Here is a 23136-nt window from a genome sequence, read left to right on the forward strand (position 1 = left end):
ACCTCTTAAACAAAAAAACAGCACTTGGGGTGTGGCTCTGTGCTGTGCCCCTGCCTAGCATTGCCAGACTCTGGCTTCACACTATACTGTACTAAATAAGCATATCCCCTTGGCCCAAAATGGAGCTTGGTGTTTCTGTTTTACTCTATGGGTTCTTAAGTAATTGGTCTTCAGGTTGTGTGTCTCACTAGTATTTGATACAGCAGTTCAGGTGTGCAGTTGTCTACATTTCAGAAGGTCCTTCCAGGCCAGGAGCTACAACGCTGTAGAACAGGTCCAGGTGGCTTGAGCTCTGCTGTCTTCTGGGAAACTCTAGGACTCAAAACAAAATTCACTTTTAGATAAATAATTGGATATCAGTAAATACGTATCATATCTTATGTAATAGAATCATCTAAGGAACTGGAAAAGTATTGTGATCCCCTATGACCACAGGTCACTCTGGCTACAGGCCAACAGAGTTTGACTTAACCTATCTGTTATCATTACGACCCTGGTCAGTTCTGCTCAAAACTTGCATGGAATTTCCACTTTAATTTTAAAACCTGCTTCTTATATTAAGTATGAGTATATCGGTAAATTGAGTAAGTACTGCCTTTTTATTTTGTAGATCAGAAAATAAGTTCTCAGAGATACTAAGTTATGGACATGGACTTGCATTATCTGCGGACTCAGAATAAGGGCTCCAAACACTGGAAATGTAATCCATGTTGTTGGAATTGTTTTCAAACTTGAACAAAACAAAACACTGATAGGGGACTGGAGGGGACTGGAGCTGTGGCTCAATTGGTGGATTCTTGGATTCTAAGTACCAAATCAACTGGGCTTTGGTTGCACATGGCTATAATTCCAGTACTCAGGAAATAGAGGCAGGAGGATCAGAAATTGACTGTATAGATAAGGCCAGCCTGGTCTACATGAGACCCTATCTTAATAGAATAAAATAAACTGATGGGATTTTTAAAATTATTTAATCAGGGTCAGTGAGCTGGCTCAGCAGGTAAAAGCATTTGTCTTGCAAACCTGATGTCCTAAGGTTAGTCACTGGAATGCAAGGTGGAAACAGAGAAGTAACACCTGAAAGCTGTGCTCTGAGCTCTACATAACACACACACACACACACACACACACACACACACACACACACACACACACACCAATACACCAATAAATAAGAATTTAAAATTTATTTCTTCAAAATCCTATGTGAGATCTCAATATATAAAATAGACAACAGGTTTTATTGATAAAAATGAACTTCCTAGGTACAAGTTTGTAACATTTACACATTGTCAGATCAGTGAACACCAACATTTGGAGTCAGGATTTCTGGATGATTCTTTCACATCTTCCTCACATTGAGTTTATTTAGTGGTTGTTTTAGCTGCTCTGTTTCACAAGGATGCTGAACATCCCAAGTAAGGTCTTGCAGTTGATAACAATTCTTTGATGAGGTCATCCTGAGGTTTTGGGATACTCTTTACATAAATCGATTGACAGTCTGGACAGAGGAAAAGAAGAGCGTGCTGTCTCAAAGCTGTACCCTCAGGGTATCTTACAGTCTTTCTTCCTCTCTAACCATGCATTCTCCTCAAATGCCGACAACTCATGCTAAAAATGCAAACGATCTGTGACATGTTATGATGTCACCACATGCGATTGCCCAGCTAGGCGACAACATTTGCCAAGCAGATGCTTCAGGGCCCATACACAGCATTGAATTGAGTATAGAGTATGTGTGTCCTTTAATGTGTCGCTGCTTGTAAAATTTTACACCAACAGTCATGTGCATGCTTGAAATCCAAAATCCTACAGGAACTACAAAACTTGGCATTAATGACATGGTCGCAGATATGTCAGATGTCAGCAAGAGAGGGCAGACAAGCCTCATTTTGACCTGTGAAATATCCAGCCATCAACAGCCGCTTAAACCAATGCTTCATTACCTTAAAGCTTAACACTTCAAAATGAAATTTGTTTTGAAACAGAGTCTTACATATCCTAGATTGGGCTTGAACTCCCTGTGAAAACAAGAATGACCTCTGAACTCTTGATCTTCTAGATTCCACCTCCCAAGTGCTGGGATTATATGTGTGTGTCGCCCTGTCTTAGTTATGGGGTGCTGGGGGCGGAACCCATGACCTCATGTGTACTAGGCAAGCTCTCTATCAGCTGAGCTATCACCCTCAAACATTAAATGATATTTCTAAACATACAACATGTGCCGAACATATGGGAGACCCCACAACACTGCTGCAGAACCACAGGGGAGTGAGAAATAAAGGCAAGTCAGTCCGGCCATTGGCCGCTTCTGCAGTGTGTCACATGGCACTGATGTACAACCAAGTAGAGGTTACAGTCGGACATTGAACTGGATGGAAAGAGCAAGTGCAGGATAAGAGGGGGATGCCCTACCTGGCAAGCAGGTGTGAGTATGCTGTCATCAAAAAGGGCGCCCCCAAAGACATGGGGATTCTCCAACACATGAGCACCCAGGCTATATAAGCAAAGCACTTCATGGGGAAAGTCCCATTTGCTGTGTTTTCCTTGTTTGCCCTTTTCCTTTACATCCTGGAGTTCGAATGCAGGCTCCTCCCGCATTGGTCAGAGCAAGGTGTGTGGTGGGAGCCATCCCTCTCTGAGGGAGGCCTCACAGCAAGCTCACCTCCCACCTCTGCCCTGGCCATCGTTTCTAAGAAATTACCTGGACCTCTGACCTTAGCCAGGTGGGAGCGACTGGAAACTGCACGTGGCCTTGCTACCTGGCTGGTGGGCTGTGGCGTCGTGGCAGGGCCCTGCGTTGGGTTCTGTGGTAAAGACTGTTTGGACAGGTCTCCTTGGTGGGTGTGTCATCAAGGGTTCTGCTATCAAGGCTGGAGGAAGAGAATGTGAATTATGGGGCTGGGCAGGCGACTCTGCAGGAGTATAAACTGGAGACTTCCGTCAAAGCCCCGCCTCAGAAGCCAGACATGCATTACCCACTGTATGTCTTTAAAAATTTATTTTAGAATGATGCGTGTGTGTGTGTGTGTGTGTGTGTGTGTGTGTGTGTGTGTGTGTGTGTTGGGGTTGGGGGAGGTCAGAGGACAACTTTTGGGGGTCAGTTCTCTCCTTCCACCACATTCTTTTAATGTCACATGCCTGGACCTGAGGAACCATCTCACCCACCCACCCATTATGTGCATGTTTTCCTCCAGGCTCATTTCAATATGTTTTATGCTTTACAAACAAAACCAAAGCTATAATGCCCTTTGTTGAGATGCTTTTTAAAATGTTCTGGGGGAGGAGAGTTCTGATAAGAGTGAGAAGTCTCTGACACAGTAGAAGAGGAGCAGGCACACGTGCTCATTCAGGCAGCTTCCATAGTTATCAGGCTGACCAGATGCATGAGGATGGATGGAAAGAGTCAACGGATTTCTCTGTCTAGAGGGAAAGCAGGCTGCAGTTAGACCCGTGCTGGCCAGAAAATCTCCGAGAGGAAAAAACATTCAAGGGGATTCACAATACCGACATGCAGAGATTTACTTCAAAAACCCCTCCTCAGTCCTTGCCAAGCCACAGAACAACAGAATGTCAACTTCATCTGCATTGAAAGAGACAGTGAAGCCCAGGAATTAACATAGACCCCTGCCCTGCTCAGAACTCTATCAGTGAAAGGAATCCAAGTCAAAGCCAGTAGCAGAAGATGCATTAAAACATTAACCTGGAATGAGCTGGGTAGACGGTTACTAAAGTCATGGATAAGCTCAGGATGCACACGAAAGCTTCGAGATGCATAACATCCCTTTGGATCAAAAGGTTGGAGGAAGCTACATTAAGTAAAGTTTGTCTACATCTATTCCAAGTCAGCAAGAAAATGTGCTAAATGACACAGAAATGTTTCTGTTTCTTGGACTTCAAATCACATGTCCTGTGTGTGTATGCATTTGCGTGTGTTGTATGCACAACATTTGTGTGCACCTATGCATTCAGGTGTGCCTGCATGTGTGGTGAATGAGTATGAAGGTCAGAGGTCCGATCCAGGCATCTTCTAGTCTTGCACCTTCCTCTTAGAGACAGACAGGGTGCCTCGATGAGGCTGGAGCTCACTGATGGTGATAGAATGGCTGCCTGAGGGAATCTCCACTCTCCACCTTCCCAGGACTAGGATTGCAGGCCCTGCTGCCGTGCCCCCCGTACCCCCGGGTTTTTACGTGGATGCTGGGGATCTGAACCCAGGTCTCATGCTTGCCTAGATAGCAAGCACTTTACCGTCTGAGCCTTCTCCCTCATCCCCCCCCCCCCCTTATTGTAGGTACCATTATAGCTGCATTTGTTTCGTTTGTGACTGATTGAAAGGAAACAAGATTTTCTCACCGCGAAGTTTAGCAATCCATGATGATGGTGAGTGGGCATCACCAGCCAACAGCCCTCGAGTCGTGGGGTGGCAGGTGCTCTTTGCTGACTTCTCAGCATGCCTTAGCAGAGCCGACAAACCTCATGTTTCCAATGAAAACATAGGCGGAAACAAAACTACTAAATGCCAAGGAGGCGGTTACATTGGCAGGAAATAGAATTTATTTGGCCGTTTTTATTTTGAACGGTAGTTTTTGAAGAAATGCAGATGTAATTAGGGCCATTACAGTTAGATGGTGAATTTTATAGGTCTTATGGAGGAGAGGTCTGGATCATTTTAAGGGTTTTACAGTCCATGGCCTTAGGTCAAGTGTCTGGTTTTAGTCTTTGAAAACATTAGCTTCTCCTTTCCTTGATATACACTCCAGTGAAGCATTATTATGTTAACGCCTGTCAGCCATTCCACTTAGAAATACAACCAAAAGGGATTGGGGAAATGAGAGCCAGAGGGGGTGGCTGCTTTGGGGGCCTCTTGGGGCCATGGAAGAGGACCCTTGAGGACCAATGTGAGGGGAAGTGGGCTCGGAGAACTGTTGGCCTGTGTGTGCGAGCATCCAGGATAGGGCTGGCTATTGGAGGTGTGATCAGCTAGTGAACACTGCAGTCTTCCCTGGGATGAAGAAATATGTGGTCATTGGAAAGGTCCAGGGTCAACCACTGTCCCTTTGTTGGAGATCAGGAAATGAGGAAGAAGAGGAGGGAAGTAGAGAAGAGAAGAAAGAGGAAGTAGAGGAAAAGGAAGAAGAGGCTACTAAGTCAAGTATTTAAATTTCCTGGTATTTCAAAGGCAGGCCAGCAAGGCACTACCTATAGTTCCAGTACTTGGGAGGCTGAGGCAGGAGGATGGAGAGTTGAAGCTGTAGGAGACCCTGTCTTAAAACAACCCCTTAAAACAAGCAAAAACAAACAAAAAAGTCAAACTGGGATTTGTGTTAGCTGTCAACACCTAAGCTCAGGTGACAGTCAGTAAATACATTAGAATATCTAATGAGTGGCAGACCACCAGTGCAGTGGATAACCCATCTGACCAGGGATTGTAAGATGAAGCATTGAACACATAAAGCAATAATTACCTTTTATGTGGAGGAAATTACGACAAACATTTTGTTTTCCCGACCAGGATGATCAGCGACTTTATCCCAAATGCAGGTTAAAGCGTGGAAACCATTCGGATGACACACCTTCAATAGTTTACTTTAAACTTAAAACACATGTACATCCTCACACAGCTTGTTTTGATGTGGGGCCAAGAGCGGTTCTTTGCGCACGAAGCCCTGATTGCCTTTCTTAGGCAAGCCGCACCGGTAAGCATTATCTGAGGTTTCCACTTTAAAGCCGGGTGAGGATTTAAAGACATTTGCAAAGCAGTCTGAAGACAGAATGACTCTAGGTTTTAAGGGTTTTCTTTTCTGCCCCTAATCATCCGCAGTTATCTCATCCACACCTAATTTGCCAGCCGCTCCCTCCCTCCTTGGCTGATTGCCTTTCTCCAGGCTTTCCACAGCACTCAGCTCACTTTCGTAGACACAGCCATCAAATCCGCCTGCCGCTGTGTTCGGATTCCCAGCTCCGGGAATGGCTAGGGTATTCTGTGTCACCACAGAGCAGGGCTCGCGCAGGCGCGTGCTAGCTCACTGGCTCCCAGTGCAAACAGGTTTGGGAACCCGGCGGCGGCGTGTGAGTGCTACTACACTGATGGGAAGAGTGTAGAATGTGTCCAGGAAGAACCTTCTGGACTCACATCTGTGGATTTCTGGTGGGAGCCATCTGAACGGCAGGCAGAGAGGCCAGAGGAAATAAAACGCGTTTCTGGAGGACTGCCCTGGCAAAGCTTACCTATAAAATGACGGCAAGCGTCCAGACAGGATTGATTTTGCCTTATGCCTGGCACAGCCCGGTACCTGGACCCTGTCCTCATCACTCAGTGCTTGATTGTGGGATTTGCTAGAACATTCTGTACTGAGATGGAGTTGAATGGTGTCAAGGTGTGATCACTGGGCTGCCAGCTAGCCATTCCTTGCCTCCCCAGGTAAAAGCTTTGCATCCTCAGGAGTTAGAACCAAATGCTCTAGTTTTCGGGACAGATTTATCTTACCTTCCTTTTACTAGCTTTACTGTCTCACCATGGGGAATTATGAGATGCATTAAAAAACAAACAAACAAAACAACTGAGCCTGGTGGTAGTGGTGCACTCCTTTAATCCCAGCATTTGGGAGTCAGAGGCAGATGGGGAGGCAGAGCTTGGAATTCCAGGCCAGCCTGGTCTACAGAGTCAGTTCCAGGACAGCCAGGGCTGTTACACAGCGAAACTCTGTCTCACAAAAACCAAAAACCAAAAAGCAAACAAACAAGCCAAAAAGAAAAAAAAAACAAACCAACAAAACCAACAACAAACAAACAAAAAACAAAACAGAAAACAACAAACAAAACCCAAACTGATGAGAAGTGTGTATCATAGCCTCACTCTGGTTTTTTTTTTTCCTTCTCCTCCTCCTCCCCCTTCTCTTTCTCTTCTCCCTCCCTTTCTCTTCCTTCTTCACCTTCTGCTTCCCCCATTCCCACCTCTCTTGTCTCCCCCTTTTGTTTTCTTCTTCTTTGAACAGATGTCATGTAGCCCAGGCTAACCTCAGACTTACCCTGTACTTACGATCCTCCTGCCTCCACTGCCAGAGTATTGGGAATACAGGGCTAGACCACCATGCCTGTGCCTAGCTTTTATTGTGTTGGGGGTGGACCCAGGGCTCATACACGCTAATCCATACTCTCCCACGGAGCCCCGCCCCTCGCCCCACCCCTCATTTAGCATTTCATTAGCATTTCCTCTTTCCTGCTTCCTTTTTCCCTTTTTCCATTCTGCCCTCAGTTCTTTACTCCCCCTGCTTGTTTTGAGCTGATGATTCTGCTGGCTTCAGGGATACATCCTGAGGGGGGTGGGGAGAGAGAGAGAAAGAGAGAGGGAGAGGGAGAGAGAGAGAGAGAGAGAAAGAAAGAAATTCACCAAAGGGCTCTCAGTCTTAAAAAGCCATGGCATGATGGAGCACCTTGCATTTCCAGAGAACATGAATGGCTGTAAGCACTGAGGACCTGGAAATAGGCAATAAAATCCAGTGTGCAGTTAGAAAGGTGTCTAAGTCCATGCTGTGAAATGGAAATGTTTCATTTCACACAGACCAGGCCGGCCTTTCCCCGAAGCCTGTTGGATTTGATTTGGCTGTAGCTTGATTGGATACAGGTTTCCCAGGCCAGGGGGGACCTGATGGGAGCCAAGTTAAGAGGACACAATTGTACAGAGAACCGTCTCTTAACTGAGAGAAGGAAGGAGGTGGTGACATGTCTAGGCCTCTCTCTGTTGCCAGAAGTCCGCTATGCCCCAGAGATCTTGTGTGCACCAGTGACCAGCGCTTTGAATGACACCCACTGGTGATGCTGCAAAGCTAAGAACAATTACTTAAGCACAGGACACTCTGAATAAGGAAGGAGGGGAAAGGCATAGATCACACTCTAAAAAGTTGGAACTTACACGTGATTGCCTGCTACCGCTGCCATCATTTCCTCCTCCTCCTCCTCCTCCACCTCCTCCTCCACCTCCTCCCTTCACCTCCTCTTCCTCCTCTTTTTCCTTCTTGTTTTCATCATTCCTGTTGTCTTTTTCTGACAGGGTCTCACATAGCCCAAGCTGGCCTAGAACTTGCCATGTAGCTAAGGCTGGCCTTCACAAAGACAATGGATGCATTAAAAATGGCAAGTGGTTAGTTTGTAGAGAGAGGATGCTGTTATCCCCAGGAAGCTCCAGTGTCTGGCAGTTTAGAGTTGGGGCTGAGAGTGTGGCTGCCCGAGGTGGGGATTGTACTTCAGTGCTGAGACATTGGCGCAGGTTGATTCAATTCTAGGCCATTTCCTATGTATCTCTTGGGCTGTACTAAAAAAGGAGAAAAGGAATGAAGGGGGATTCCCACCCCTCTTTCTTGTTTTGATCCTTGAGATGCTCAAACCGGTGTTGAGCCCATTGAGGGGATCTGAACTAGGCAGTGGCGAGACCTAGCCTATGCTGGAATTGGATGGTTGGGTGTGGGGAGCAGAATTGGCCAAGGCAAATACAGAAACCTAGAGCCCTAGTTCTGTGGTGTAAATCTTGTACCATTTCACTGAGCATTATTTTCTCATTGAGGACTTGAAATCTATCCCAGTGGTGGATGAAGAGCGTATCTCTTATTTTGCTTGCTGTGAGATGTTGGGTAGTTGGGACTGCAAGGTGGATTGGGAAATCTTAGGAGTATATGGCTCCCCACATTCCACATTGAAGGGAACTTGTGATTTGTTTGCCAAAGGCCCTGGTAGCCTTCAATCCTTCAAAACCTGCAAGCAGAGCGCCCTTTGCCAAAGCAAACTATCTGAGTGGAAGCACACAGGAGCTTCACACAGACATAGCCGTGGTCTCCGGGTCCCCGGCACTCATCTGGAACTGGGTCAGGAGGAGCAGGGAGCGGTGCTGGGTTGTCCTGTGGTTGGAAGAAGTGTGGGCACAGAGACAGACTATTAATTAGTGAGGTATGTGTGAGCAGGGGTGGGTAGCCCGAGACAGCCTCCGCTGAGCAGGGGAGGGAAGCCTTCACCCCTTCCTTGGCAGAGCTTCCTCTGGCCCCTGGGGTTATATATCGCCCCGACTGTTGTTATTGCAGCCCAAAGAATAATTTCCCCTCTGGGGGAATTTATTTTATTCCATTCAGAGCAGAGCCTATTTAATAACTAAGGTTTTATCCCAGAACGATTTGGCTGGGGATTCCTGTGTGTGTGTGAGCTTCACCAGGGCCCAGCTAGCAAATCGAGGAGACATTGGAGCATCTAAGTATCTTTTCACTGAGATACATCAGCAAGCATTTCTCTTGGAAATCTGGTGAGATTACTTTTTGGGGTGGGTGTCACATAAAAAAATTAAAAATAAAACCAACCTTCTTTTAATAAATTATTTATAAAAGAACATTTAGAAACTCCAGAAGTTATTTTGGACTTTTTAAAAATCTGTTCATTCTCATGAGTTTCATTTGTCTAAAATTTCATCTAGATAGGGGAGCATCACTCACCAATTTCAGGCACCATCCATTAATTCAGTGCATTATTCATTGATTAAGTGTATCAATCACTTTCTGTATCATAGGTACTCTGCTAAGGACTGGGGATGAGACAGAGACAAAATCAATGCCCCGCTTTATTTTCATGCTATAATCTGGAATGTGTTTGTATGCATGTGTGTGGAGGTGCATGTATGTGTGTGGAGGTGTATGTATGTGTGTGAAGGTGTATGTATGTGGGAGGAGGCGCATGTATGTGTGTGGAGGTACATGTATCTATGTATGTGGAGGTGTATATGTGTGTGTGGAGGTGTATGTATATATGTGGAGGTGTATGTATGTGTGTGGAGGTGTATATGTATGTGTGTGGAGGTGTATGTATGTATGTGGAGGTGTATGTGTGTGTGTGTGAATGTGCATGTATGTGGGAGGAGGTGCATGTATGTGTGTGGAGGTACATGTATGCGTATACTCGATTTATATGTGTGTAGAGGCCAGAGGACACCTCTGGTATTATTCTGCAGATGCCATATATCTTTTTTTTTTTCCTTTTTTAATTCAGTTTTTTTTTGTTTTTTTTGTTTTTTTTTTTTTGAAAGTGTTTCTCCCTGGCCTGGAGCCCACTGAGTAGACTAGGCTGGCTGGCCACTAAGTCCCAGGAACCAGTCTGCCCGGCCTCCCTAGTGCTCTGGCATTCCAAGGGAGAGTTATCACCCTGGCCCTTTTAATGTGGGTTCTAGGGATTGACCTCAGGCCGGTACTTGTGTGGTAAACACTTTGTTCCTTCGATCTCTCCAGACCTGGTGATACTTTCTAATGGGAAGAGAGAGAGAGAGATGTAAATGTTACGAGTCATTTGAGGGAAAAGAAATGGTCTTGGCTAGAAGATGAGTGGTTCTATGCAGTAACTACGAAGTCTCACGGGAGACAAAAGCTCTAAGCAGAGACCTGAGCAGCTGAGGGAAGAGGTGGAATTCACAGGCAACTTGAAGTCAAGTTCTTCTGAGACAGGAAAATGAATGTCCTTCTCTCCTGCGCCGTCCCCTTGAATGCTTCAGTGGAATCAGTGGTTATGCAGAACTGATCCTGTTGGCACTACAAGTATGTGGCCACTGTGTGAGCCAAGGTCTCCGAGGGACTGAGGCATGACACATTTATAGAGTTGCTGTTTGTTTTCGTAATGAAACCACACCAATCTGGTTTTCTTTTGAAAAGAGTGAACGGCTGTATTAGAAATTGTCCTGATTTGCAGGCACAGGTTCAAAGTGTGTGCTCCTAAGCATTAACTCACTTGAGGTGGCCTGGACAGGTTATATTATCCCCATTTTACAGATTTGGCAACTGAGGCATGGAAGAGAAGGCAATTAGTCAAGGTCATGAGACTTAGGGGCGTGTGCTCCCAGGCTGAGATGTGTGTTTTTGATTTTCAGGATAAACTGAATCTAGGGGCATAGAAGTAGCCGGTACCATCTCCCCCACTGTCTGGGAGCCAATCTCCAGATGTTACCCCCATCATTGCGGCACAGCTTGGGAGGCTGTTCTGGCCCAGTGCTGTTTTAACGGAAGTTTTATTTTGTGTATTTGTTTGTGTACGTGTGTGGGGTATAGGGTGTCATTGCTTAGGAACAGTTTGCCTTATTTTGACAGGGATTCTCACTGGGCCGGAGATGGCCATTTAGACTAGGCTGGCTATCCAGAAAGTCCCCGGACTCTCCTGTCTCTACCTTCCTAGGACTAGAATTACAAGTTCGTGCCCTCAGCCTACAGAATGGGGTTTTTTTTTTTCCCAACTACACATCTGATAGATGGCTAATATCCAAAATATATAAAGAATTCAAGAAACTAGATACCAAGAAAACAAATAACCCATTTAAATAATGGGGTGCAGATCTAAACTGAGAATTCTCAAAAGAGGAACTGAAATGGCTGAGAATCACTTAAAGAAATAGTCAACATCCTTAGCCATCAGGGAAAGGCAAATCAAAACTACTTTGAGATTTCATCTTATACTAGTCAGAATGGCTAAGATCAACAAGACAAGTGACAGCTCATGCTGGTGAGGTGTGGAGTAAGGGGGACACTCATCTGCTGCTGGTGGAAGTGCCAGCTTGTACAGCCACTGTGGAAATCGGTGTGGTGATTTTTCAGGAATGTGGGAATTGATCTACCTCAAGATCCAGCTTTGCCACTCTTAGCATATACCCAGAGGACGCTTCATCCTGCCACAGAGACACTCGCTCAACCATGTTCATTGTTGATCTATTCATAATAACAAGAAATTCAAAGCAAGTTAGATGTCCCCCAAAAGAATGAATGAATAAAGAAAATGTGGTATGTCTACACAATGGAGTATTACTTAGCCATTAATAGAATGACATCATGAAATTTGCAGGCAAATGTAGAAAAAAAAAAATCATTCTGAGTGAGGTATCCCAGACCCAGAAAGGCAAGTACGATATGTATTTGCTTACCTGTGGATATTAGCTGTTAAGTCAATGATAACCAAGCTCTAATCCATAGAACCGTGGAGGGTAGGTATAGAGTAAGAGACTAGAGAGAACAGATAGATCTCCTAAGGAAAGGTAAGTAGAATAGATAATTACGGATGGATGGGAAGGCTAGAAGGATCAAGTGTGAGGAAAGGGGTTAAGGGAGGGAGTACAGGGAGAGACAGGTAAAGTTAAGGGGCATTTGAGGAGTGTATGGAAACCTAACACCGTAGAAACTTCCTAAATATATATACGTATATGAAGGTGGTCTAAATGAAATCGCCAAATAATGGGGGAGACAGAGCCCCAACTGGCCATCTCTTCTCAACAAATGAAGCTTCCACTACTGGGGTTGGGTGACATCTTATTGAATTGTTGGCCAAAGGGATCCCACAGGAATCCCAAACAACACAGGCTGTTGCCAAGACTACAGGTTGCTCTCCACAAACTGACAGCAAGGCCCACTGCTGAAGACAGCACCTCCACAACTCACTGATCATGGAGAAGTCAAGCTGGTGCCTACAGAGAGCCTTCACCCACGCCTGTGTTCTAGAATCTGTGGTACGGAAGGTACTCTGCATTCTACCAAAAAAGAAATGTAAGCACCAACCCAGCCACACACTTTTGGATCTACAATGGTGTTCTGTCTACAAGATATGCTAGTGCAGTGGTGGCACAAAGCTGTGGGAGTCACCAACCAATGTCTGGTCTGACTAAAGGGATAGCCCACTCCACGGGATAGAACCCATACCCATACTGCTTGGATGATGAAGAACCAGAGACTAGATAACCCAGGACCTAGTGTAAAACCAAATGATACTGGTCTGAAAAAAAGAAAAGAAAAAACTAAATAAACAGTGATAAAATGACTCCTAATGACATTCCGCTACACTCCTCGATCTCTGTGCCTTATTCAGCCACCATCAGCGCTTCCTCCTGCGGCAGATGGGAACAAATGCAGAGACTCACAGCCAGACATTATGCAGAGAGTGAGAGACCTAGGGACTCTCAGCCCTAAATGGATGCCTTCACCTAATCCCTCCCCACAGAGCTCAGGAAAATCCTTGAAAGAGGAAGCAGAAACAGTGTAAGAGCCAGAGGGGATGGAGGACACCACGAAAGCAAGGTCCTCAAAATCAACATAAGCAGAGCTCATATGAACTCACAGAAACTGAGGCAGCATGCACAGGGCCTGCACGGGTCTGTGTATTATGTTACGGCTTTTAGTTTAGTGTTTTTATGGGATTCCTGGGTGTGCAAATGAATAGGTCTCTGAGTCTTGTGCCGTTTCTTGGGCTCTTTTCCTTCTGCTGGTTTGTCCTGTCCAATTTGATGTGATAGTTTTTGTTTTATCTTATTATATTTTGTTGTTATCCCTTTGAAGCCTGTTCTTTTCTAAGGAGAGACAGAAAGGGAGTTGATCCGGATGGATGGGAGAGAAGGAGGGAACGACAATGGGGAGGGACTGGGAGGAGGGGGGGAGGGGATAGATTATGTGAGAAAGAGTATTTTAAATAAAAGGGGTGGGGAACTAGTCTGTGCCACCGTGCCGCTTTTTTCCAAGGGTCTTGGAGACCAACTCAGGTCTTCTTGCTCACACCTCAGGTGCTTTTCCAGTGAGCCATCTCCCCAGGCCCAGGTTCTTAACTATCTTCTCTGACTTAGCTAGGATTGGAATGTTTGTGCCTGTCGTCATGCCTTGTGATCCTCACAGAAGATGAAAGTATTTGTGGCTTAGAGATGTTGCCAGGATTACCCAGAAGGGACCAAGCCAAGGGGGAAGGATTCATAAGAGTTCAAAGCTAACCTGGACTACACAGTGAGTGCTAGACCAGCCCAGGCTATCTAGAAAAGGCACTATTCCTAAAAAAATATTTCTTAAAACGTGAAACAAACAAAATCAAAAGTTGAAATGAAAGTGTGTTTGGGATGTTTTTGATAGATGAGTACTTTTTTTTTGTTGTTGTTTTAGTAAATATTTTTTAGAGTTAATTGCGGACTCTGTAACATCGCCATTGAGACCTGTTCTTTACTATAAGCCTTGTGGGTGCCAAACAGTGGAGAGCAGTGGTTCGCAACCCTCCTGACACTGTGACCTTTAATACAGTTCTTCATGTCGTGGTAATCCCAACCATACATTGTTTTCGTTATTTTTGCTACTGTTATGATCGTAATGTAAATATCTATGTTTTTGGACGGTCTTAGGTAACCCCTATGAAGGAGTCATTCGACCCCCAAAGGGGTGGAGGCTCACAGGTTGAGAACGCTGATGTAGAATCGTTTGTGCTTTGGAGAGTGCAGCTAGAAACTGGCCGCCACGGGAAATCCTACTGGGTCACAGTGGTCTAGCTAGAGGCTCAGCAAGTAATAAATCCACCTTTCATACTTTTGCCTTTAATAGTGGCCTACTGGATGCTTAGAGAGGGGTGGAGGCCTCCTCTAACTCTGTACCCTTGGCTCCCAGACGCCACTGTGTTCTCATCTCTAGCCCCGCAGAGTGGTGTTTTTTTTTTTTTCTTTTGCACCCCTCAGTGATGGAGGCCTCAAAAAGGTTGGGAATTGCTGCATAATTTAACTGCCTTCATGGTTAAGCACTAAAGCATATTCATAAGATGCAGTGATGCAGGAATGCTCAGAATAATGGCATTGTTAATTAGAAACCCGGACTCTGGGCACTTAAATTCTTGTGTGTGTGTGTGTGTGTGTGTGTGTGTGTGTGTACATTTGTACACGGGTGAAGGCCAGAGTAGTGTTAGGTGTTATTTCTTGGGTACTGTACTGTATTTTTTTTTCCTTTTAGACAAGGTTGCATACTGGCTGTGGAACTCACTGAGTATCCACATTAGGTTGGCTGGCCATGGAGCCCCAGGGCACCCCCCTCCTGTCTCTACCTCCCCAACACTGGGATTACAAGTGCTCACACTCCACTGACTTTTTGTTACAGTGTGTGTTCAGGGGATGACATTTAGCTCCTGTGCTTGATGACAAGCACTGGGCTGACTGAGCCATCTCTCCAGCCCTGCTACCACTTGTTTCTCTTCTAGCCACATATTTTTTCCCTCTATCTTGTTTGTCTCTGTTGTTAGGGTTTCTGTTGCTGTGAAGAGACACCATGACCATGGCAACTCTCATAAAGGAAAACATTTAATTGGAGTGGCTTATATTTTTGGAGGTTCAGTTTATTACCATCATGGTGGGACACGGTGGCATGCAGACAGACGTGGAGCTGGAGAAGGAGCTGAGAGTTCTACATCCTGTGCAGGCAACAGGAAGTGAACTGTCTTGCTGGCTTGAGCATATATGAGACCTCAAAGCCCACCTCCACAGTGACACACTTCCTCACACAAGGCCACACCTCCTAGTAGTGCCTCTTTCTTTGGAGGCCATTGTCTTTCGAACTACCACAGTGTTCCATGATCCTCACAGAAGATGAGAATATTTACCATTTAGAGATGTTAGCTTGCCCAGCATCGTCCAGGTGGGAACGGCCGCATTGGGATCCATGCCTACATGTATCTGCAGCTAGGGCTTCATACTGCTTTTCAATGCCTCTGGGCCAGGCCAAAAGACATGCATACATACATACATCATACATAGCTACATATGGAAATAAATGAATAAATAAATGAATCTGTATCTTTACTTGATGACAAGTCCTAGTCAGGGCTGGGGACAGTGGGGCTTAGGGTAGCTAAGCTCTTGTGATACCGCAAGGGCTGCAGATGGACAGAATAGGGCTCTAAAGCAAGCCTGGGCTGCTGGGGGAGGGGCTGATCTTGTTACTCGGCTAAGCGGCACACACTGGCCTGTGCTGTGTTCTGTGTGAGGGGTGATGGCCGTCGTCTTATCCTCTACACCTTTGAGCCAACTTCTATTATTATTCTCATTTTAAAAAAGGGGAGACTGAGGCTCCTCCTAGAAGCTATCTCAGACCTACAGGCCCTGCTGGGAGGTAGTAGGTCTGGGATTTGATCCCACGTTTGTCATGACGTTCCCCAGCATGGGGTGCTTCCTTTTCCCTCTGTGTCTTCTCTGGGTCAGGACCCAGGGTGGCATGACCCCTCCCTTCGAGTAATGAGCTGGTGGTGCCAGCTTCCTCTCAGTGCTGCCAGGACTGGACTCACAGCCCTGCCTGTTGCTCTTTTTCTTCCCTAGTGTGCTGGGCGCCTCCTGATGCTTGGTTCTCAGCTTGTTTGCCCGCAGCCCTCTACTGAACACAGAAAGGTAAGTCCTGGCCGCTCAGAACCAATGTGCTTCTCTGCCAGAGGGGGCGGGGCCACCGTGGCCGCTTCTCTTATCCTTGTTCTAGGAGGTTAGTTCCAGTTGATTCTGAGTAGAAGCCCGTTTCTGGAATATTCGGCAGTCTTTCCATCTTTTCCAAGTCCCTGGGACTCAGATATGAAGCCAGTGCTCGGAGTCAGTCTCTGATCTGAGAGCAGAGTTGGCTTTGCAGCCTGTGTCCCTCGAGTTGAGCGGGGAAAGCATGGCCAAGGCTCTCAGGCAGAGAGGCCCCAGTCAGGAGTGGGGAGCACTTGCCAGAGCCGGTGCATGTGGGAGTACACCTTCAAGGCCATAGGCAGGCGAAGACTGGAAAAGCTAATGTGACGTGAGAGGAAACCGCCCTCTCCATTGGGAGCTGTGATCACCGATGGAGGGCCCCAGTCTCTACTGCCAGTGAGGACTCTGGGAAGGAAGGACTCGGCGTTTAGTCCTCCCACCCCACTGGTACTTCCCTTTGAATCAGTCTAGACCAGCGGTTCTCAACTTGTGGGTCGTGACCCCTTTGGGGTTGGGTGGAACGATCCTTTCACAGGGATTGCATGTTAGGTATCCTGCATATCAGATATTTATATTATGATTCATAGCAGTAGCAACATTATTGTTATGAAGTAGCAACAAAATAATTTTAAGGTTGGGGGGTCACCATAACATGAGGACCTGTATTAAAGGGTTGACGCATTAGAAGGTTGAGAACCACTGGGCTAGACGGTTGACAAGAGCCCTGGATTCAGTCCCCAGAGGCCAGCTTTCTAGGCCCCCAGGACATGAAGAACTCACTTCCCCTCAAGTTCTGCCCACCTCATGGAGAACTTTGCCCTGGGACATGAGCCAGCTTGGTGCTGTCTGGCCATGCATCAGGGGCTCCTAAGAAATAGACACGTGACACTCGGACAGAGTACCTCAAGGCCGTGTCCGCTGCCTGGGTCTTGAGAGGAGAGTAGCTGTTTGTATTGAAGTGGGCTTTGCTAGGAGAGGGTTTTCACAGGGGAAGTCCAGAAGCAAAAAAAAAAAAAAATGGACCGAGAAAGGAAGGAACGTGTGAAGGGTTTCACCCTCCCCTAGCCGCGTTTAAGGTTCTCATCTGATTTATCTAATTTCTTTTAGATCCAGGGCTTATGTTCTGTTTTCCTGAACCAGGTAGAAAGTCTCTCTTGTTCCCCACTGCAAGACAGCTCCATGACTGCGTTCTCACACACTGCTCTAACTCTAGAGTGGAGCCTGGCCTAGTAGGTGCTCAATGCAATACTCGTTGAATGACTAACTAATGGAATGATTGGGACCTGGCCAAGGTCCAAACTTCATTTTGCCAGATTGGTTTGGAAATTTATAACCTCTCACTCTGTTGTCTCATTCGCAGTCACAATTTTAATAAGTAGAAGGTTGTAAAAAAAATTATTATTGTACTGTCAATTATTAATGTTTGGTATTATTGGGACTGAGAGTTGACTTGCCCTAACGGTGTTCTTTTTGTTCTTGTTGATGCTCAAATATGCAATCACAGTTAAAAATATTGTATAAATAATCCAATTATTTTGCTGTCTCTCCTTGTCTTTCAAGATAACCTGAATGTTATTATGGATTGAGTCTCATGGTGAAAGGTCCCAAATAGATGTTACCTTCATTTTTCTTTAACATTTTTTAAATTACATTTCATTGGTTAAGTCCAACTGTCATCAGAGAGGCTTCACCTAGCAACTGATGGAAACAGATACAGAGACCCACAGCCAAACATTGGGCAGAACTTGGGGAATCCTGAGAAGAGGGGAGGAAGGATTGTAGAAGCCAGGGGGATCAAGAGCACCCCACGAAAGTCCTCAGAACCAGCTGACCTGGGCTCATAGGGGCTCATGGAGACTGAACAGACCACCAGGAGCCTGCCTGGTTGACCTAGGCATTCTGCATATATGTTACAACTATGTAACGTGGTCTTCCTGTGAGACCCCTAACAGTGAGAGCAGGGGCTGGCCCTGACTCTGTTGCCTGCTTTTGGGACCTGTTCCTACCAGATTGCTTCATCCTTAATATATCACTGCAACTTGATATACCATGGCTGGCTGATATCCATGGGAGGCCTGCCTGTCCCTTTTCTGAAGAGAAACAGAGGAAGAAGAGTAGATGGGAGTTGAGGGAAGAGGGGAGGTGGGAGGGTTGAGATATAAAAACAAAAAAAAAAAAATAAGCAAAATATTTCATATGTGTGTGTGTGTGTGTGTGTGTGTGTGTGTGTGTGGTGTTAGGTGTGTTGTGTGTAATGCATGCCAAGGGGCACATGTGGAGTTCAGAGGACAACTTATGAAAGTCATTTCTCTCCTTCCACTGTGTGGGTCCTGGGAATTGAACTCAGGTCATCAAGCTTGGTAGGAAAAAAACCTTTACCTGCTGAGCTGTCAAGACCATCCCCCCATCTTTCTCAAAGGTTTTCTTTTTACTGCTAATGGAAAGAGAAAGGTTTAGGAGTTGCTTTAGAATGTTGAATTTAAAACACTAAGGCAAACAGTATCGTATCTTGGTATACAGTACCTCCTTGTCAAAATATTATTAAGAACTTTGCAATCGAAGGCTAGGTTTAAGCCCTCTCCCTGCCATTTATAGATTTCTTCACTCGAGGGAAAGACATTTCAGAACAGTTGTTGCATATAATAAACACATGTGTCTTGGCTGCCAAGGTTCTTGCCATTCGGCCAAGAGAAGAAGGCGCTTAGGGCTTCCTTGGGTGGTAGGTTGCTTTTCAATGTTTTGTTAAGAGTTTTGTGCAACTGTGGCTGTCATCCTGGGGATCCCCAAAAACCTGGCAATAAAAGCGGGGTTGGCAGGAGTAACATCCACTTAGGCCTGCAAGAGGCAGACTAAGGAAATGCTCATTAACCGAGCCTGCAACACTGTCTATAAAGAGACAAGACTAAGGAAATGCTCATTAACTGAGCCTGCAACACTGTCTATAAAGAGACAAGACTAAGGAAATGCTCGTTAACTGAGCCTGCAACACTGTCTATAAAGAGACAAGACTAAGGAAATGCTCATTAACTGAGCTTGCAACACTGTCCGTAAAGCGTTGTGGAGAATACTTTAAGTTTTTCTGGGCCATGCTTTCTGTCACAATCATTTAACTCTGGTTGGTCGGGAGGCGGCCAGAGGCAGTGTATATAGGAATAATCATGGCTGTGTGCCAGTAAAGCTTTATTTACAAAAATAGGTGGTGAGCTGGATTTGGCTGGTGGGCCAAAGTTTGCTAACCTCTGCTCTAAGTTCAGGATGTAAAGGACTGAGCTGGGCCTCAGGACATAGTTCATTCAGTGGGGTTCTTGACTTTAATCCCTAGGGCCCATATTTAAAAATCCAGGAGTGATGGTACACCTTTGTAATCCCACTGTTGGGAGACAGAGACAGGAGGATGCCTGCGACTCACTGGTCAGCCACCATCGCCCACTTGGCGAGCTCCACATCAGTGGGAGGGCTTGTTTCAAAAAAGAAAAAATGGTGGGTAGTGACTGAGAACAACACGTGAGCTTTTCCTCTTCCCTGCACAGACACAGGGCATACATGGGCACATGAATACACAGGAACACACACACACACACACACACACACACACACACACACACACACACACGTGTACTTTTGGAATTTGAAGGTGGAAATTGCCTCTTCCTGGGACTTGAAAGAACAGAAAAGAATTGAGAGAAAAAGTCATATAATTTTTGGTTCAAATGAGATTTATAATTGCTGTCCAGTTGCTTTCATTACGTAGATACATTCATAATTGAATTCTTACCGACCCATTGTTCTGTGGTAAAATTGCTTCTCTTAATTGTTTGCAGAGAACAGCAGAAAGAATTAGAAACCCATCTAAGGTCAGTTCTTTAGGGGCAGCATTATTAATCTGCACATATTACAGTCGAGTGTGTATATGGAAGCCGGCTACTCGAAGGCTTTCTTTTCTTCCTTCTTACTGTGGTGTGTCCAACTTCAGCATATGGAAGCGTTTCCAGCATAAGTTATTCCGACCAAGAGACATAATTTGTAAATGCTGTCAAGTAAACTATGCGCGTCTCAGCGCCGCTCGGGTGACTGGCTACGTCTTTAGAACTGTCCTCTATAATAATACAGGCTGAGGGACCCGGTGCAGAGTGTAAGTAGCACTTTCCAGATGTTTCTATCCAGAAGGCCTCCTATTCTGGCAGGATTAACAACCCCACAGAGGACCACTCACCCGCTTACCCTCTAGTCTCAGGGATTAATTGGTGAGACTTGGCAGAGGATGGTAGGCTTTTGGTTGTTGTAGGTGGTGGGGTTTTATTTATTTATTTATTTTTCTCGTGGCTTCATTTGTGAAGAGGAGACTAAGAGCAGGGCCAAAAGCATGACCAAGACAAACTCTATCCAGGAAAATTGTGGAATAGTGTCATTTTATGTTAAACGTATTTATGTGTGTATGCATGGAGGACAAGTGTGCATGTGCATTTGTGTTTGGAGGCTAGAGGTTAACCTTGCTTGTTACTGCTCGTCTACCTTATTATTATTGTTGTTGTTGTTATTATTATTTTGAGACAGGGACTCTGACTGTTTGATGCTGTTTTGGCTAAGCTGTCTGGCCACCATGCCCAGCTTTTGACACAGGTGCGGGGGTGTAAGCTGGGGTCCTCAGGCCCACGTAGCGAGCACCTTATCTACCGACTGAGCCATCTCCCAGCCCCAAATCCTGCGTCCTTCAGCATCTAGACGTGGAAATGCAATCAATTTCAATGGTTCGTGATTCTTAAGTTTATTTTTTAAAATGAACATTTCTCATTTACTGTAGAAAATGTAGAAAGTGATGGTGACTAGGAGAAGGAAATCGAAACTCACTGCTGGGGCTGCCTGCCAAGGGGGCCACACTGCAGCCTGGTGTTTATAGAGACTTCCACACAAACAGAACAGAGACGCTACAGAGTGAGTGAGGGAAGTCAAATGTTTGCTTTGCTAACTGATAAGCAGGTCCTGATGCAAGTAGGGGACCTTATGATCAGTCGTAGCCACTACTGAATCGAGAGGATGCGCAGCCACAGACTTTAAATACCCTTTCAGGCACGTCCCCTGGTTGGAGGCTGAGCCGAAAGCCTGCGGAAGGGCAAAATGTTTTCAATTGCCAAAGGCTTCTTACATTACTGATGCTTTAGACAATGAATGTTTCCAATAGCAAAAGTAGGAGGGCATTTTATCGATTTGAGGCAGACAAACACTTTAACAAAACCTGCAGACCCAGGGATATGGCTCAGTGGCAGAGCATCTGCTTAGAATGCAGGAACTGTGGAAGCAAACGAAGAAACAGACACAGAAAGGAGAGAAGGATCATTCGGGACTGGAGTTGAAGACTTAGGAAAATGAAAACACGCTGTAAACGGCCAAAATATAATTGCGGTGAAGATAGTCACCATGGTGTGTTTGGTGGAAGATTTGTATTTGGAATACACAAAGAAGCCCTGTTGATCATTAAGAAGAGTTAAGCAAGCCAGTTTAAAAATGGATAAAACAGGGAGGTAGACGGCTCAGCAGGTAAAAGCATTTGCTGTGTGAGCCCAGTGTCCTGAACGTGCTCCTTGGATCTCACCGTGGCGGGGAGAATGGACAGCTGGATCTTACAGTGGAAGGAGAGCTCTGACTCTGACTCCCAGAGGTTGTCCTCTGATCTCTACCTGTGTGTTGTTGTGTGTGCACATACACACACACACACACACACACACACACACACACACACACACACACACTACAAATTTAAAAATGGGTAAAGTATTGACTAGAAAGCCCATATGAGAACACACCCAAATGGTCAATAAGTGTATGCACATCTGTTTGGTGAGAAACGTTTGTCCCTGGATGAATATGTTTTAAAATCTTGAGGTATCACCACCATGGTTGCTAAAAACACTGACAGTACAAATGTTCCCAGACAGGAGCTGTCAGAACTTCCACGTGTTGCTGCAGAACCTGAAAATGGGAGTCACTTTGAAACCCCAGCAGTATATATATATTCAAGCCACATTTGTCTTTCTGTAGCCTACCTATTGTCTTCTGGGTGGTTCCTTACCCAGGAGAAACAAATATATGTGCACTAAGACACACAAGTAACAATGTTCACAGCCTTTGGTTTATGATACCGCAAGCTGGAAATGCCCTAAGCCCACCAGCAAGAGGATGACCGGGAGACTGCAGTCCATTAACATAAGACAAACAACCATGACAACAGAAGCAAACTCATTTCCAGTTAAGATGAACAGCTGGAGGCCGGGCTGGGGTGGAGCAAGCCTTTAATCCCAGCACTCAGGAGGCAGAGCCAGGCAGATCTCTGTGAGTTCGAGGCCAGCTTGGTCTACAGAGCGAGATCCAGAACAGGCACCAAAACTACACAGAGAAACCCTGTCTCAAAAAACAAAAACAAACAAACAAACAAACAAACAAAAAACCAAAGCTGGAGCTAGATTTACCCTCTCACTGGAACAAATCCCAAATGTCCTGGGAACTTATGACCAGTGTTGGTAAAATTCTTGGATTTTAGGCAGTGAAAGACAGGGATCCCTGAGAGATCAGAAACTAATGCACCTGTCCCCAAGTCCCTAAGAGTCCCCAGCTTCCTGCCCTGGGAGTGTTTCCTTCCCTGAATGGACTCTAGGCAGTGCCTGTTGGACTCTGGAGGAGACAAAAGAGGCAAGGGTCTGAGACTGAGGGTCAGAAGGACAGGGCTTTCCAGAAGGAGGAGCTCAGAGCTCCTTGGAGGGACACAGAACACAGGACTACCCAGGAGGAGCTCAGAGCTTTGAGCTTCTCAGCAGGGCTCTCTGTGACTGCAGCTTGTACTGATCAGCACATACCTGTGAGGAAAACACCTGCAGCTTAGGACACTAAGCAGCTGAACTTGAAAACTCAAT

At 45.7% G+C, this 23136-nt stretch overlaps 1 protein-coding gene across 1 annotated transcript in view; it reads left to right on the top strand.

The window, feature by feature from the left end:
* Nucleotides 1-23136, top strand: part of Thsd4 (thrombospondin type 1 domain containing 4) — a 573943-nt gene that overhangs the window by 24984 nt on the left and 525823 nt on the right. The window contains exon 3 of the mRNA XM_037207445.1: nt 16109-16177. Coding sequence (XP_037063340.1) covers nt 16127-16177 — 51 coding nt within the window. The 5' untranslated portion in view covers nt 16109-16126. The remainder of the gene's footprint in view (nt 1-16108; nt 16178-23136) is intronic.

This window comes from Peromyscus leucopus, chromosome 7 (genome assembly GCF_004664715.2).
Source record: "Peromyscus leucopus breed LL Stock chromosome 7, UCI_PerLeu_2.1, whole genome shotgun sequence".
Taxonomy (NCBI): Eukaryota; Metazoa; Chordata; class Mammalia; order Rodentia; family Cricetidae; genus Peromyscus; species Peromyscus leucopus.